The sequence below is a fragment of the Grampus griseus genome (assembly GCF_964374135.1).
Source record: "Grampus griseus genome assembly, chromosome: 14".
Lineage (NCBI taxonomy): Eukaryota > Metazoa > Chordata > Mammalia > Artiodactyla > Delphinidae > Grampus > Grampus griseus.
In genome coordinates, this window is record NC_139008.1 from 5,671,354 (window position 1) to 5,688,078 (window position 16,725).

The 16,725-nt window shown below is 43.6% G+C and overlaps 1 protein-coding gene across 1 annotated transcript in view; it reads left to right on the forward strand.

Moving 5' to 3' along the window:
- TRRAP (transformation/transcription domain associated protein) overlaps positions 1-16,725 on the forward strand; it is a 110,846-nt gene that overhangs the window by 74,371 nt on the left and 19,750 nt on the right. Inside the window, exons 58-65 of the mRNA XM_082669519.1 lie at positions 248-383; positions 3,408-3,599; positions 8,823-9,018; positions 9,660-9,925; positions 10,499-10,599; positions 11,826-12,027; positions 13,261-13,425; positions 14,838-14,928. Coding sequence (XP_082525645.1) covers positions 248-383; positions 3,408-3,599; positions 8,823-9,018; positions 9,660-9,925; positions 10,499-10,599; positions 11,826-12,027; positions 13,261-13,425; positions 14,838-14,928 — 1,349 coding nt within the window. The remainder of the gene's footprint in view (positions 1-247; positions 384-3,407; positions 3,600-8,822; positions 9,019-9,659; positions 9,926-10,498; positions 10,600-11,825; positions 12,028-13,260; positions 13,426-14,837; positions 14,929-16,725) is intronic.

Sequence of the window (16,725 nt, forward strand, 5' to 3'; positions counted from 1 at the left end):
AGAAACAGTGAATGACTCCTGCTCTCCACAGGCTCCGGAGCTCTGAGCTCTCTGCTGCAGGGGCTGCGGTTCTTGCTGCTCCAGGGGCGCGCATAGTTTACTGCCCTGGGGCACCTCAGCATCCCGCAGAAGCCCACCCTTCTCTGTGGGGGGGAAATACTTTTTCCTTTCGGTGGAATGGAAATGACTTAAAATCCCATCTGTGGGTGTGGTCACTGAGCTTTGGCCCTGGATCCCTGGTCTCTAGGTGCTCCAAGGAGCTGAACCAGTGGGAAGCCTTGACGGAGTACGGCCAGTCCAAAGGTCACATTAACCCTTACCTGGTCCTGGAGTGTGCTTGGCGGGTGTCCAACTGGACCGCCATGAAGGAGGCGCTGGTGCAGGTGAGACCCCACCCCTCCCTGCCCATCCCGTGACTCATCCATGCTCAGGTCACAGTCTCCACAGCTGAGTGGGGCCCTGTTGCCAAAGCTGTGAGTCTCTGGAGATTTCCCTTCACTCACAGCAAGCTGGGCATTTTGACAGATGAAAGAGAGCGCTTGGAAAGCAAGAGTTATTTTGGGTTATCACTAACATCTTTCCTGAGCTTGACTTAAATTATAACTTAAGTATTAGTTCATTATTGAGTTACAGTAAAAAGTATCAGGTGGAGACCTTGGATTCTCTGAGAAAACAGTAATGTCTGGAGAAATTTGGAAAAACAGAGGCAATTGTACTGGTGGACTTGGTTGGCAGAAGCTCTGCAGCAGTGAGTATAGCAAAGGTGAATTGTACAAGCCCAGGGCCTGGCACAGTAGCTGCTGTTAGTAAGTTTGTTACATGAAAACAGTATCACATTCAAAGCATGTCTTGCATTACAGAAGTGGTAATTGTGCAGTGTAAGTGAACTTGAGCCATTAACGTGGTTGAGCGCTACATTTTCAAAAATTAAACTCCATCCAGAGGAATTCAGTGCATGATGGGAGAGCAGGCACAGAGGTGCAGTTTTCTTTCTCACACTGGGAAGCCTGTGTCAGGGCATCAGAAGTTATGGTGTCAGACAGTGCAGCTGTGTTGTCTGAACCCCACGTCGTCGTCGTCATCGTCGTCGTCATCGTTGTCGTCATCATCATCATCATCATCCTCATCATCACTGTCACCACCATCATCACCATCATCAAAGCCTTGGGTGGTCTGTGAAAGCAGCTATTCTTGTTGCTCTTTATTTTTTCCTGCATCTGTACCCTTCTGTGATTTTCTCCCTTGACCCCTTTTCTTTGCTGCTGCTGCTCAGTTTTTGACCTTTTCTATGTGGTGTCAGTGTTATGGGGTTTAGGGGTTTACACTACTGTCCTGTTCTCACCTTCCCCCTTTACCTAGTAAGGGTTTATTTACAGTCACACCAATGATTCTCCTTCCTTAATATGGAGATTCAGAAGCACATTGAGATTGTAGGCCACTTTGTTTGAAAGGATTAACCTAAAATTTTAACTTGTATTGTGGATACCATGCTTATTTTGTTACTTCTGCTGCTTTTAAACAAAATGCAAAAGATCGAAGAACTGAAGTAGTCACAAGCTGTTAACTACAGAGTGATCACAGAGCCCAGGGTCTGGGCTTTCAGGGTGGGACCCGGGAGATGGCTCACCTGATGCAGGGAGCTGGTGTTACTCTGAGAAATAACCAATCACTTATGTAGGTAAACAGAAATGAATAGCTTGCTGACAGGTTGCATTTACAGTTGATTGTTCTTTATTCTGATAAACATTCTCCTTTATTTTATCTCAGTGTAAAAATATTTATACTATAAATAAGTATTTATAGCTCACTCTAATGGTTTCTTTTTCTCCTTTCCAAGATTTCACTTAGCAGGATATGTGCAGTATCATACTGTCCATAGGTCTGACAAATGATCTTCTTCTTTCACAAATTCTTGATTACTTTCCCAAAATTTTAAAGCACTTACTGGTTAGAAAAAGCTCAAAGTATATTAATAAGCACTCTGGGTAATCTGCAGTAAATTAATTTCAAATGGTCTTGATAGTACTAACTTATTTACTCATTTACCAGTATTTAAAAGAAAAAAAATCAAATTACCTTTCTTTTTCCTCCTGGGTCTTGCGATGATGGGGCTGCTTGTAGTAGTTCTTAATAAATGGGGTAATTTTTTTCAGTGGAGGAGAAATTAGAAGACAGGCCTTTGTTCTTAATGTTACAGAGGGCAGGTGTGATTGACAAAAGTCTGTCTTAAATAGTGTTTAAGTCCAGAAAATGTAAGATTTTAGGTGTAATTTTAGAGGATCATGTAGGAAGCAGATGTGTTCACAAGGCTGTCTCCCTGAATTTCTTCATCACTGGATTACTGAGAACTAAGAGGGGCCATCGATGTGACTCTGCTGTGAAAAAGTCAGATGTCAGAAAGCAAGGCCAGGTGTTATGTCAGCGCATTATTATTACCATCGCTGCTCTTACATCATTTGTGCAGAGAGCAGCATGGGACTAAGATGTGTGTAATTTCTATTGTTATTTCCCAAAGGTGCTTCACAATGAATGTCTCATTGATCTTGTTACAGCAAGTCCTATAAAATTCTTTTAAGAATATCTCTATGTTCTTTCATTTTTTTATACACAGAGATTATTTTTGAAAAGAGTTTAATTTTTTAATTTACATTTTTAAAAATGCTCTGTAAAAGGCTGATAAAATGCAGTGAGTTCTAATGCCTTCTTTAGAAAGTGGTGGGCAAACACAGGTGCTTTCCCGGGCACACCTGGAGCCTCTACCTGGGCTTAGGGCCAGTGGGAGGAAATGTGATGGCTCTGGGCTCTGTCCACTTCATCAGAACTGATAACCAAGATATGAGAAATCTGGGGGAAACTTTATAGTAGATAATAAAGTGCGGCTTTTAAATGACAGTAAAATTTATGAATGTTCACTCATATTCTTATAAACCTGAATCGCTGCCTTCAGCTTCCTTACATAATGTGGAACAAGTTAGATGAATTTCCCAGGATAACAGTGTGAATTGGAAACAATTCAAAATTTTACTGATATTTATCAGAGAGGAGATGAGCACATATTTAATCCTTTGAAAATTCACTGGCTGACTTCGTACGTTTTTCATCTGGTCCGTCATAATGGTGTTGATCAGTTTCCCCTTTCTGGAACTACTAGTGACCTTAAAGCAAGGAGCCTGTGGCACCTCCATAGTTAGAGAGATTGGCCACTCATTGGTATTCGGCAGAGGAGAGTGTCCAGAAAAAATCTAAAGCATGATGACATCTCTAAAGAAAATGAGTATCTATTTATAGCTTAATTTCTGTTTATTGCTTTGCAAACTGGCTACCAAAAAATTGACTTTACTTTTTGACTCTTTCCACTGAGAGGAAGTATACCCATTGTTTCCTATGTGATATTCTTCCATAACCAGGTAGAAGTAAGTTGTCCAAAGGAGATGGCGTGGAAGGTCAACATGTACCGTGGATACCTGGCTATCTGCCACCCTGAGGAGCAGCAGCTCAGCTTCATCGAGCGCCTGGTGGAAATGGCCAGCAGCTTGGCCATCCGCGAGTGGCGGCGGCTGCCCCATGTGGTGTCCCACGTGCACACACCTCTTCTTCAGGTGGGTCCCTCATAGCAGAGCTCCTCCTGTCCAGACTTAGGTCCATAAGCTGAGCTGGACGGGAGAGGAAACTCCTTCCACTTGTTGTTTCCCATTTAAACTCACCCTCGGTGAAAGGAAGGCCAGAGTCAAAACAGAGAGGACTAAAATGTTGCATCTCATTTTTGGTGCTTCCAAGGGATTTAGGTGACAGAAGCCGTCCCACAGGAGTGATCTTGATGATTTTCATTTTTGCTTTAGGAATATTCTTTAATGCCCACTTTACCACCATCAGTGTGATGCCACTGTTCAGTCTGAAAAGGTCTCTCCTCCTCTTGAGACTCTTAAGACTGCAGTTAAATAGGCTGTGCCTTGGCTTCTTCCTTTGTGTATCGTCTTCAGTATTTCTGACAATTTGTTCAGCCACACTAGCCACCATTCAGTGGCTCAGATCTAAAGGGTCTCTCCCCACAGCGCCTTGTGCACACTGCCCTTCTCCATGGAACATGCCTCTTCCCATCCTCCCAGCCCCAATGCGTGCGCGCGCGCGCGCGCACGCACACACACACACACACACACACACACACACACACGAAGGGCTGTGTCAGCTCTTGTCCTCTTTTATCTGGCACCTGGCATGGAGCAGCTCCCAGTGTTATTGAATGAGTAAAACTATAGGCAGAATGGTCATACTTTTTTCCTCTTGAAAGAGTAGTTTTGAGACTTAAACTGCTATATTGATTTTTATAGTGTAGTTTTTAATAGATTTTTTAAATGATATAGTTATTTATTAATATACTTAGATTATTTTGTCATTGTCATAGTGAACCAGAAGTTCATTGAAGCAATTAATCGCTTTGTTTTGATATTTTTCCTTTTTGTATCTATTATTTTTGGTTTTTTCTCAAGGTGTGCACTAAGGTAGTGTTATTTTGCAGGTATATAACATCTCTAATCTAGTTTATTAAGATATTCTAAAGCCTTTATTTAAAGTGGACTTTTTCTTCCACATCCTCTAAAAGGGCAAAGATGGGTTGCATGTCGTAGCTGTTAGGAAAAAAGTTATTGCATGAACATAGGAAAAAGTTGTCAATGCAAGAAATATTGAGAATGACTGAGTATTATTATGGATGAATGACTAAGTATTGCTATGAATAACACAGTTGTGAATAAATAGAAATTATTGTGTGGTTATATATTCAAAGTACAGAGTATAAAATGCAGTATTTCAGACAATCCTGATTCAGGAATTTTGGAAGTGAAATTAAAGGCAGTTTCTCTTCCACTGCTGTGGTCACAGTTGATACTCAGTTATTTGTTGATTAGTTTGGTTACAAAGCTGACTGCATTTAGAGAGATGACTTCCTCCCCCAAGTAGCACTATCAACCAGCATAGCTGAGAAATCTTATAGAAAACAAAGACATAAGAATGATTTTATGGAAACGATTCAGTTTGATCATTCAGTAACTATTAATTTTAGGGTCTGAGGAGTTTGAGGAGGTAGAAAGGATGAGCTCAGAGAAGTGTTTATTTTAAAAAAATTAAATATAAGTACCTTTTTTCAAAACCTATAAACGTTAAAACAATGCCTAATTTTTTGAAATATTTATCATGTTTTAATAAGTTATAATGTATTTCGAACTACAGCTTGTGTCTGTCCCCCCTCCTCCTCAACTACCACCCCTCAAAAAAAATCACTGAGGGGAAAAGTTTTGGTGCTTTTGCACAGCAACATTCCTGTCTAACTGACTCTAGGACCCCAGACTTATGATAGGGATTTTAGATGGCGTGTCTACCCCTTTGGCCTACTGAAAACATCAGTACTGGGCTCCTGGATCAGCCACTAGTCAGGAAGAAACACAGTCTGAGCGCTGTTGCAGAGGGAGTGACTCTGCTGTCATGTTGTCCAGAAGAGCAGCATAAGGGCCTCTGAAGTTTTACTTCTTCATAGCAGCAATGGGCACAACGGGGGAAATTGTTAAAACCAACCTTTCACAACTCTGAAATTTAAAGATTTGCAGTAATCCAGGGAGCATTTAAGGAAAAACGGCTGTATTTCAGTAAGAATAGCAAGGTTTGTGGCATTTAATTGTCCTATTTCCATTACCCCTCTCCCCAGCTCTGCCTTGAAAGCCAACGGCTTCCAACCATAGTAGCTGTGAAAACCAGCCTAGCAGCCACCAGTGGAAGACAGTACAGATTTAGAGACCCCCGAAAAAGAACCCAGCCCCAGAATGCTGGCACTGTTTAACCAGCACTACAGCTCTTAGAAAAACCCTATTCACAGGGTTTGTCTCTATTTGACCTGACTCAGAGCTCGCTCAGTAGAAAGTCGTATGTGAGAGCGTTTGTCAGAAATAGTCCCTGGCAGTTGTTTAATATCACAGCTGCCTGAGGTAGCAACACCAGTCCCAGGAAAGCGAAGATTAGAAAATGAGTTGTCTATATCATTGTGAAAAGCTTTAACGTATTCCTGGGAATGTAGAAGACCACATACACATACATCCTGTGCACACATGCTCAGGAGAGACTTGAGAAGATCCTAAGCTTTCACCTCTGGCTGACCTTGGGGCTCTGTATAAGTGGGAAGTAAAGGCTGAGGCAGAATTGAAGATTGCCTGGCTGAGGGATGAGGGCATGCCGCAAAAGGCACACAGAGCCTTATCATTTCAGGTCTTTACGGAAATCTCTGTCTAATCATTTGCTGACCAGTAAGCTAACTGAGCAGAGACTCTAGTGGTTACATTCTACAAAGACCACAGACTTTATAGAAGTAGTTCAAAATTTTTTTGTGTGTGTGGTACGCGGGCCTCTCACCGTTGTGGCCTCTCCCGTTGCGGAGCACAGGCTCCGGACGCGCAGGCTCAGCGGCCATGGCTCACGGGCCCGGCTGCTCCACGGCATGTGGGATCTTCCCGGACCGGGGCACGAACCTGCGTCCCCTGCATCGGCAGGCGGACTCTCAACCACTGCACCACCAGGGAAGCCCAGTTCAGGAATATTTGAAAAAGTTTTATCTGACCTATAAGCACATGAAAAAAATGCTCAACATCATTAGGCAAATGCAAATCATAACCACAATGAGATACCACTTTATACACATTAGCATAGCTAGAATGAAAAAGGTAATAGCAAGTATTGGTGAGGATGTGGAGAAAAATGGAATCCTTGTATGTTGCTTGTAGGATGGTAAAATAGTGCTTGCTCTTTGGAAACAGTCTGACAGTTTCTCAAAATATTAAACATGGAATTACCATAGGCTCAACAATTTCACCCATAGGTGTAAATCTAAGAGAAATTAAAACTTTCCACAAAAACCTGCACACAAATGTCTATAGTGTTAATAGTCATAATAGTCAAAATGTGGAAATACTCCAAATGACCATCAGCTGATGAATGAATAAATTAAAATGGTATATTCATGCAATGCAGTATTACTCAGCAGTAGAAAGGAATGAAGTACCAGTATGTGTTACAGCATGGGTAAACCTTGAAAGTATGCTAAGTGAAGAAGCAAGACACAGAAGGCCACATATTGTATGATTCCATTTACATGAAATGTCTAGAATAGACAAATCCATAGAGATAAACAGTAGATTAGTGGTTGTCACCTTCTAGGGGAGGAAGAGTGGAGAGAGGCTACCCTGTGGGCTTCTTTCTATAACTAGATAGGGTTGATGGTCATATAGCTCTAGGAAAAATATACATGGTCGCTGAGTTACAATTTTTTGACTTTATGATGGTGTGAAACAATTTTTTGACTTTATGATGGTGTGAAAAAATATATATATACAATCTATATTCAGTAGAAACCATACTTTGAACACTGAATTTTGACCAGACCAGCGTATGTGGTATGATACTCACGTGGTGCTGGGTAGTGGTACCAAGCTTCAGCTCCTGGTCGGCCATGCAGTCACGAGGGTCAACAAGCACATGCTTACAGCTATTCTGAACCCATACAACCATTCTGTTTTTCACTTTCAGTACAGTTGTTACTAAATTATAAGAGAAGGTCAACACTTTATTATTAAATAGACTTTGGGTTAGATAGTGTGAATGTTTTAAAGCACATTCAAGTTGGCTGGGCTAAGCTAGGATGTCTGGTAGGTTGGGTGTGTTAAATGCATTCTCAACTTCAGGTATTTTCCACTTAGGATGAGTTTATTGGAACATAACCCCATGGTAAGTTGAGGAAGATCTGTCCTAAAAACTACTGAACTGTACACTTTAAAAGGTGATTTCGATGATGTTTCAATTATACCTCAGTAAAGCTCTTATAAAACAAATATCCCATTGTTCTATTTTCGGTAAGCTTTTGGTGGAAGGATGAGATAAAGGTTTCAGAAACTGGAATGTAATGAATTAAACTTAAATGTAATGAAGTATAGATGGAAAACATAAATTCCTAAATTTTTAAAATTAAGATGAAACAGAAGGATACTGAGTACTGAACTTGGTGCTGTGTTTGGGGATTCAAACAATTTAAAACTTTCTGCCTCAAAAGAGAATTAGGCTGGAGGGAGGTGACATATCCATAAGAAACAAAATTTTAAGAGGGAGTCTATGATTTAGTGCCATGTGGTAGGACAGAAAATAAATACAAGGATTTAGAGAAGGGAAAAGTCCCTGTGGGAGAGCAGGTGAAGCTTGACAGGTAGAGTTTGAATAGGCTCGGAATTGTGGCCAAGGCCTCCCCGTAAGGAGAGGGCACCATAAATTTGGAGCCAGCAACACATCTGGGGTTTAAAGGGTAGTGACCTGGACAGATTTATAGGGATGTGATGCAAATGCATGTATCAGCCCAAAGAGATCATTAGAACCGTGTTCTGAGATGCCTTGACGTGGCTCCGGGCTTCAAATGTTCATGGAAGTAAAGCTTGAGGGCAGGGGGACCAGGCTGTTCTGGTCTTAGGCGTCGGTAGACAAAGAGCCACACTTAGCTGGTGGCAAAGGGAACAGAAAAAGGATAGTTATGGGGGGGCGGGGGGAGTCGGTGTTCTCCAGGCCCCAGTGTCACAGCAGCCACAGAGCAGAGGCGTTAAAATGGGGGATGGGGACAGGGACCACGAGAGTAGCGTTTGAGGTATGGAGTAAGTTAAACGTGGCATCTGAGGCACAGCGCTTCCTTTGGTAATTGAATCGTGAGCTCTTCACAGTGAGGATTCCTGACTGACTCTGGTTTGTTATCCTCCTGCAATCTTAATGCTCACTGTGGAATCTCTTACGCTGGTCCCTTTTAGGCAGCCCAACAAATCATTGAACTTCAGGAAGCCGCTCAAATTAACGCAGGCTTACAGCCCACCAACCTGGGAAGGAACAACAGCCTGCATGACATGAAGACAGTGGTGAAGACCTGGAGGAACCGGCTGCCCATCGTGTCTGACGATTTGTCCCACTGGAGCAGCGTCTTCATGTGGCGGCAGCATCATTACCAGGGTAAACCTACCTGGTCCGGCATGCATTCATCATGTAATTTTCCAGACACCCCACTGTTCTGGTTTCATGTCTTGGTTATGTTTTGTTGTTTTGTTTTTTTTTTCTTTTACCGGATTTTCCTTTTTTTGGCATGGTAGATGGTGGTTGTTATGACAGGGTAAAGATGAAGGTGGTGAAAGATGGGAAGAATTTCCCCCTACCTGTTCCCTTTTTCCAGCTAAAACAGACGTGCTGCTGGACACTGTTGCAGCAGGGGCACAGGCCAGTGGGATCACAGCCTGGGTTGTGGCCCTCTGTTTTTTGAAGCCCCCTGAGGAAGAGCTGCGCTCAGGTGGCAGCGTGTAGCCTCTTTCACCTGCCCTGGTCCCCTCTGCTCTTCCCCTCAACCTGCCAGGCATCTGTTTGTTCAGAGCGACCTTCATGGTTTAGTTAGCCAAGACGGTAACACCCAACTCAAGAGTTAGTGCTTCTTAGATCTTCCTTTTGATACAGAATACGAGGAAAAGTAATGAGGGTTTATCACAGAGCTTCCCATTGCATAAGCCATGTGTGTTTGTTTTTCATTTTTTATTTAAGCCTTATTGTGGAACACTTTGAAAAATGTTTGACATGGACTGAAAACTCATTTCTTTGCTCTCTAGCTATTGTAACTGCCTATGAGAATAGTTCTCAGCATGATCCAAGTTCAAACAATGCTATGCTTGGGGTTCACGCGTCGGCTTCAGCAATCATCCAGTATGGAAAAATTGCCCGAAAACAGGGACTGGTCAATGTGGCTCTGGATATATTAAGTCGTATTCATACTATTCCAACCGTCCCTATCGTGGATTGCTTCCAGAAGATTCGGCAGCAAGTCAAATGCTACCTGCAACTGGCAGGCGTCATGGGGAAGAACGAGTGTATGCAGGTAGAGTGCCAGCCGGACCCTGTGCCTGCCCGCCCACGCCCAGGAGGTCTGGGGAGGAATGAAGGGTCCATGTGGAAACGCCTGGTTCAGACAACAGGGAAAGAGGCTAGAACTTTACAAACACAGCTCTGGTCTTGGGGAACAGTCCTGCCAAAACAAGAAAGGGACAGGAAGCCGCTCGAGTATTTGAATGAATTATACGTGATGGTCTCTATTCTACTTGGTTAATGTAGTTAAGGAAAGAAAATTAAAAACTGCAGAACTAGGAGGGTATATGGTAGATTTGGGCTATGTTCAGAGGAATATTAATAAAAACAATGAAACTGACTAGATACGGTAAAGCTTTGGAGAAAATAATACCATTACGGTGTCTAGAACTGAATTTGCATTTAGTGATTGAGTTTAAATACTACTTGTTAGTCAGCAAATATTCACGGTGGGCAAGCCTGTTGTCAATTTAAAGTATATTTGTCAATGACCTTTCGGAGTTGCTACATAGATCAATATTTTAATGAAGTTTTTATATTATTGTCTAGAAAATTCAAGAACTTTTTTTCTGTTTTTAATAAACAGGGCCTTGAAGTTATTGAATCTACAAACTTAAAATACTTCACAAAAGAGATGACGGCTGAATTTTATGCACTGAAGGGAATGTTCTTGGCTCAGATCAACAAGTATGTATGTTATATAGATGGAGGATAAGAGAAAGACTCATCAGATTATTTAAATAGTTATTTATAACTTGAAGCCAATGTGAAGATCAAGCTAGAAATTGATATGACTTAGTGACAGTTGTCAGGGATGATATTTCAAATATTATACCTCTAGGAAGGTAATAATTTGCAGCAAATTGACGGGCCAGCTTGAGTGTAGTACTTAAAAAACTTTTTAAACATGAATTGCTTGAACAGAGAACTGCTGATTACATGGATTCGTTGCCCCAGTTTCTCAGCATGCCATTTTGGAACAGAGTTGATTCCTTTTTTTTTTTTTTTAAATAAATTTATTTTATTTCATTTATTTTGGTCTGCATTGGGTTGCTGTGTGTGGGTTTTTCTCTATTTGCGACAAGCAGGGGCTACTCTTCATTGTGGTGCGTGGGCTTCTCATTGTGGTGGCCTCTTGTTGCGCAGCACAGGCTCTAGGTGCACAGGCGTGTGGGATCCTCCTAGACCAGGGCTCGAACCCGTGTCCCCTGCATGGGCAGGCGGATTCCTAACCACTGTGCCACGAGGGAAGCCCCCAGAGTTGATTGCTTTTATGGAGATGATTCTTGCTTTAGAGCAGGGGTCAGTCAACTGGAAAACAGTATGGCAGGTCCTCAGAAAACTAAACAAAAAATTATTATATGGCCCAGCAATTCCACTCCTAGGTATTTACCCAAAAGTGTTGAAAACAGGAACTCAAGTGGGTAGTTGTTCGTGAAGGTTCACAGCAGCACTGTTTACTATAGTCAGAATATCGAAACAACTCAAGTGAATGGATAAACAAGATGTGGTGTATACAAACACTGGAATATTATTCAGCATAAGGAGGAAGGAAGTGTTAACATGTGCTATAGCGTGGATGAACCTCAGAAACACAATGCCGATTGAAAGAATCCAGACAAAAAAATCACAGTGTGATTCCATTAATAAAAAATGTGCAGAGTAGATAAATCCATAGAGACAGAAAGCAGGTCAGTGGTCACCAGGGCTGGAGGTTGGGGGAATGGAGAGTGACTGCTTCATGGGTCGGGGTTTTCTGGGGTGATGAAAATGTTTGTGGCCTACATAGAGGTGGCAGTTGCACAACATTTTAAAGGTACCAAATGCCATGGAACTATTTACTTTAAAATGGTTGATTTTATGCTAAATGATGTTCACCTAAAAAAATTTGTTTTGATTTTGTGTCTTCACAGGTCTGAGGAAGCAAACAAAGCCTTTTCTGCAGCTGTGCAGATGCACGATGTGCTGGTGAAAGCTTGGGCCATGTGGGGCGATTACCTGGAAAACATCTTTGTGAAGGAGCGGCAGCTGCATCTTGGAGTGTCTGCCATTACCTGTTACCTGCATGCGTGCCGGCATCAGAATGAGAGCAAATCAAGAAAATACTTAGCCAAGGTGAGACTGAAAGAATTAGCTTTGACCGAAGACCACCCGGTAGCCTTTAAGTTTAGATGAAAATTCAGCAACTTACTGATCTGTGCTGGGCATGAGGCATTTCTTCATGCCTTACCTCTCATTTCCCTTCACCTTTTGAAGTATAGTCCACAGTTCTACTTCAAGCTGAAAAATGGAGGCCTGGACATACTTGGAATCAAAGGTCTTCTAAGCAGCAAAACTGAACCTAGAGTCTGGGTCTTAGGACTCAAGTCCAGTGTTTGCTGTGGGACCTCACATTGGACAAAGATTCCTGCAGACTGCTGAGGGGTCTGCCCAGAGAGCTTACCTGCTAGACACCTGTTAGATTCTGATCTCTCACCTGCAGGGACCACGCACACAGTCACAGAGCCGGTCAGCTCTAGTCACAGGTGACGTTGAATCCCCTGGTTTCTGCACACACTGCAGGGTGAGGTCTCAGTCACCTGCATTGTCATCCGCGGGGCCCCCAGTACAGTGCCGGGCACAAGGCCGGTATTGACCTGGGCCCAGTGGGGGGCCGCTTGAGCCCAAGTGTCCTCCCCAGTATTGAGCCTTCTCAGCCCTCCCGGGAAAGACATCAATACAACTCAGACTCCATTCTTGCAGAAACTTAAGAATACTTTCTGCTTTCATGTTTTATCCATTAAAGGTTAGGAGTTTTTAGAATTCCTTGGTTTAACATCAGAATTTGGATTGAACATCAGCACCTAGTAGTTAAAGCCGACTATAGAAACAGACTGACTGTAGTCACACCAGGAAACCACCTCACTGTCTTGACTCCAGGTTTGCTTGTTTTTAGATGTAATTGTTTCAGATGTCCCTGGACACCAGGCTGCCAACACAGGGCCTACCTGATACTAGGGTGGTTGTCACCTGAGATCTTTAGCAGAAGCCCATTTTGTTCTGGGGAGATTGCAAGTGTGGAGTAGCAGGCTGAAACCCCTTGGGGTCACACTGGCCACCACTAGCCAGCCGACTGGGTCAGTTACTAGTGGGCATTAAAGCTAAATCTGGATGAAAGCTATATTGAAATTTTCAGTTTTATTCATAAGATTTACGTTTAGGTTTAGCAATATTGTTGGGCCTTTTATAGATATTTTCCCACAATGCCAGTGAAGTTACTCTATATGGTATTTTAATGTGGGAGGAAAGGTCACTTGATCAGAGCCTTAGAATTTTCATTCAACTCTAGAATTTTCCCTTCTGTCTTAGGTGCTGTGGCTCTTGAGTTTTGATGATGACAAAAATACTTTGGCAGATGCTGTCGACAAGTACTGCATCGGTGTGCCACCCATCCAGTGGTTGGCCTGGATCCCACAGCTGCTCACCTGTCTGGTTGGCTCCGAGGGAAAGCTGCTTTTGAACCTGATTAGCCAGGTGGGAATAGCAAGGCATCTTTGATCACAAAAAAATTGTCTTCATTTCACATCCTTTTTTTTTCCAGAAAGGAAATGCGCATGCTCAAAGAGAGATGGGAAGACGTACACAATTAGATATCACTTGATATAAAGCACAATTGAAAGTGACTGAAGAATATATCAGGGTTGGCGTGGAATAATCTGCTAGAGTTACAGTGTTAAAATGGTCATTTCTTTCCTTGAACGTGTTGCCACATAAGATACACGTAAAATAAACATTCTCTTAAAATGTAAGGTCACTAGTGAGTACTCAGTTACTCACAGTGAGTGTGTATCTGGTTGATACTTTATGGCTGAAATCCCATCGTGTGCTAGTTGCTCTTCAGAGCTTCCCTCCGGAAGAAAACTCAGCCCAGCTGTGGTATTTATTGCCCTTTGTACAGTTAGTTGTTCAGCCGCAGCTGTCGAGGCTGCAAGTTGTGTGCGCTGGGTGGGCTTGGGGAGTCGGACAGACTGGGGCCCGGGGTCCTGTAGAAGGGCTCTCATTACCCTTATTTTGAGAGTGGCTCCAGATTGTCCCTCTCCTGCAAAAAGACCGAGAGGGGAAGGGCCTGAACAATAGAGATTTGGATACAGTCGGTCTGGGATCGAGTGCCTTTGACTGTGCTGCTGCTTATAAAATTACAGTCATATATGTAATTTTCACATGTGAACAGCGTCATAACCGAGCATTTGGGGACATGCTGCTTGTTCATCGTTCTGTCTGTTCTTCACATGGGGTGCATCATCCACACGGTACCCAGAAGTGGTTTTCTTTTTCCCTTGAGCGCTTGCAACTGTGTTCCTGGGTACTGACTGTTGTTTCGCTTGGAGCTGATCTGTCAAGGTGCAGACTCCCTTTACTTGGTGTTGTCACTCATTGAATATCTCTTACTGTACGTTAGCCAGCCTCCCTGTGGCAGAGCTGGGTAATGTCTGCTCAGCCCTTTTGAAGGAGCCATACAACCCCAATTTGGTAAAACCGGCATGTCTTACCTTAAAGAGAAAACGTTCAGTCTCCTCCGTCCTGCAGTTACGCAGAGTAAAGTTACTCGCTAGTGAGCCTTGTTGTCAGTTAGAATCAGCTCACAGTTCCTGGTGAATCAAGACTGGTGTCATTTTGTGTTTTCCTGTCATTTGCCCGAGTGAGATCCAGGGACTTGAGTGTTTGTCATCCTCATATTAACTGAATCAAATGAAAGTGTGGTTTCCCTCTGTCATCAGTAGTCCTGGGGCAGAACTGATGAAGTACACCATGTTGCTCTTTGTTGGATATTTTAAAGCTAAACTAGATGTTTGACTTGCTGTTTAATCCGGCCTCGTGTGTATTAGGTCGGTGGTGTGGCCAAGTGCAGGCCAGCATCCCACTCATGATTGACTGTCTCAGAGCAGGTTGGACGAGTGTATCCCCAAGCCGTCTACTTTCCCATCCGGACCCTGTACCTGACCCTGAAGATAGAGCAGCGGGAGCGCTACAAGAGCGGTACGTCTCTGGGGGGTGCAGTGGCCAGGTCCCCACTGCCGCAGACACATGCTCGCTTGCAGCTCCTTTCCAGCATGTGGGCTGGTCTTGTGTTTAGTCCCTGAGAGGACAGTGGGTCTGGAAGATAAAACCTGATCTCCCAGTGAAGTTTCTGGTTCTCCTTCGCCACAGCGTAAGAGGGTGTTCATCTGCCTGAGTGATTCGATCCCTAAGTAGAAAAAAATATATGAAATTTTTAGGTATAGATAATTATAAAGTTGAACTTGCCTCATTAGTTATAAATGCATCCTGGTAAACATTATAAATGTCAGTTACGGTGTTATAAGGAATATCTTCAGCTGTCAGGGGATCAGCATAGAAATCAATCTCCCCAAATGTAAAAACGTCCTCGAAATAGAGGTTTATAATCTATATTGAATAGTTCTGGTGCATAAAGAAATAATTTAATGGTTTCAGTTACCCACTAAGCATGGTGCTTTGTAAACACCACGTTTACTTGCTTTACCACGTTTTTAATATGTAGACATTTATGCTGCGAGGCCAGAGTCTGGCTAGGAAGGTGACTCCATCCACTGGACAGTGGCAGCATCTTCTGGTCCTGCGCCGGGTGGGTGAGGACTGCACAGCGTGCTAGCTCCAACCTCCTGGGTACCTGGGTAGATTCGTGTTTTGGTCATTTGAAAGTTAAGATTTTTTTATGCTAAGAGAGCTGAAGCTAAAAGAATGAGCAAAGGAGGTTCTACAACATATTTCTTTTTTCCTTTTTCAAAAAATTTATTTATTTATTTATTTTTGGCTGCCTTGGGTCTTCATTGCTACGTGCGGGCCTTTTCTAGTTGCGGCGAGTGGGGGCTACTCTTCTTTGCAGTATGCAGTCTTCTCATTGCAGTGCTTCTCTTGTTGAGGAACACGGGCTCTAGGCATGTGGGCTTCAGTAGTTGTGGCACACACAGGCTCAGTAGTTGTGGCTCGCGGTCTCTAGAGCACAGGCTCAGTAGTTGTGGCGCACGGGCTCCGTGGCATGTGGGATCTTCCCGCGGCATGTGGGATCTTCCCGGACCAGGGCTCAAACGCGTGTCCTCTGCATTGGCAGGTGGATTCTTAACCACTGCACCACCAGGGAAGTCCCTACAACATATTTCTTATATAGTGAGTGACTGTATTTTTTTTTTTTTTTTTTTTTTGCGGTATGCGGGCCTCTCACTGTTGTGGCCTCTCCCGTTGCGGAGCACAGGCTCCGGACGCGCAGGCTCAGCGGCCATGGCTTACGGGCCCAGCCGCTCCGCGGCATGTGGGATCTTCCCGGACCGGGGCACGAACCTGTGTCCCCTGCATCCGCAGGCGGACTTTCAACCACTGCGCCACCAGGGAAGCCCGAGTGACTGTATTTTTCAAAGATGGCATTTTATACATGTGGTTTGGTTTACCTAGATGAAAACATGTAGGCTGACTTGTTAACTACTAGATTCTCTGAGCTCTAATACAAGGAATGAATTTTGAAATGTTCTGCCAGACATTTAAAAAAATGTTCAAACTTCCACTGAAGTTAGAGAGTCCAGTGAAGCCTGCACACCCTCACCCAGACCCACCAGTTACGTGCTGCCATACCTGCTTTCTCTCTCAACACATACGCCTCCTGGAACCACTGGAAGCCCAGTTGTAGGGGCTGCGCTCTCCGCAGCGCCCTCTCCTTAGAGCCAGGGCGCTTCCCGCACAGCCCCTGGGAAGCGCCCCGGGATGTGTCCCACGCCGGCAGGAACCAGCGTTCCTTTGGCCGGTGGGTCCTTAGAGCACCGA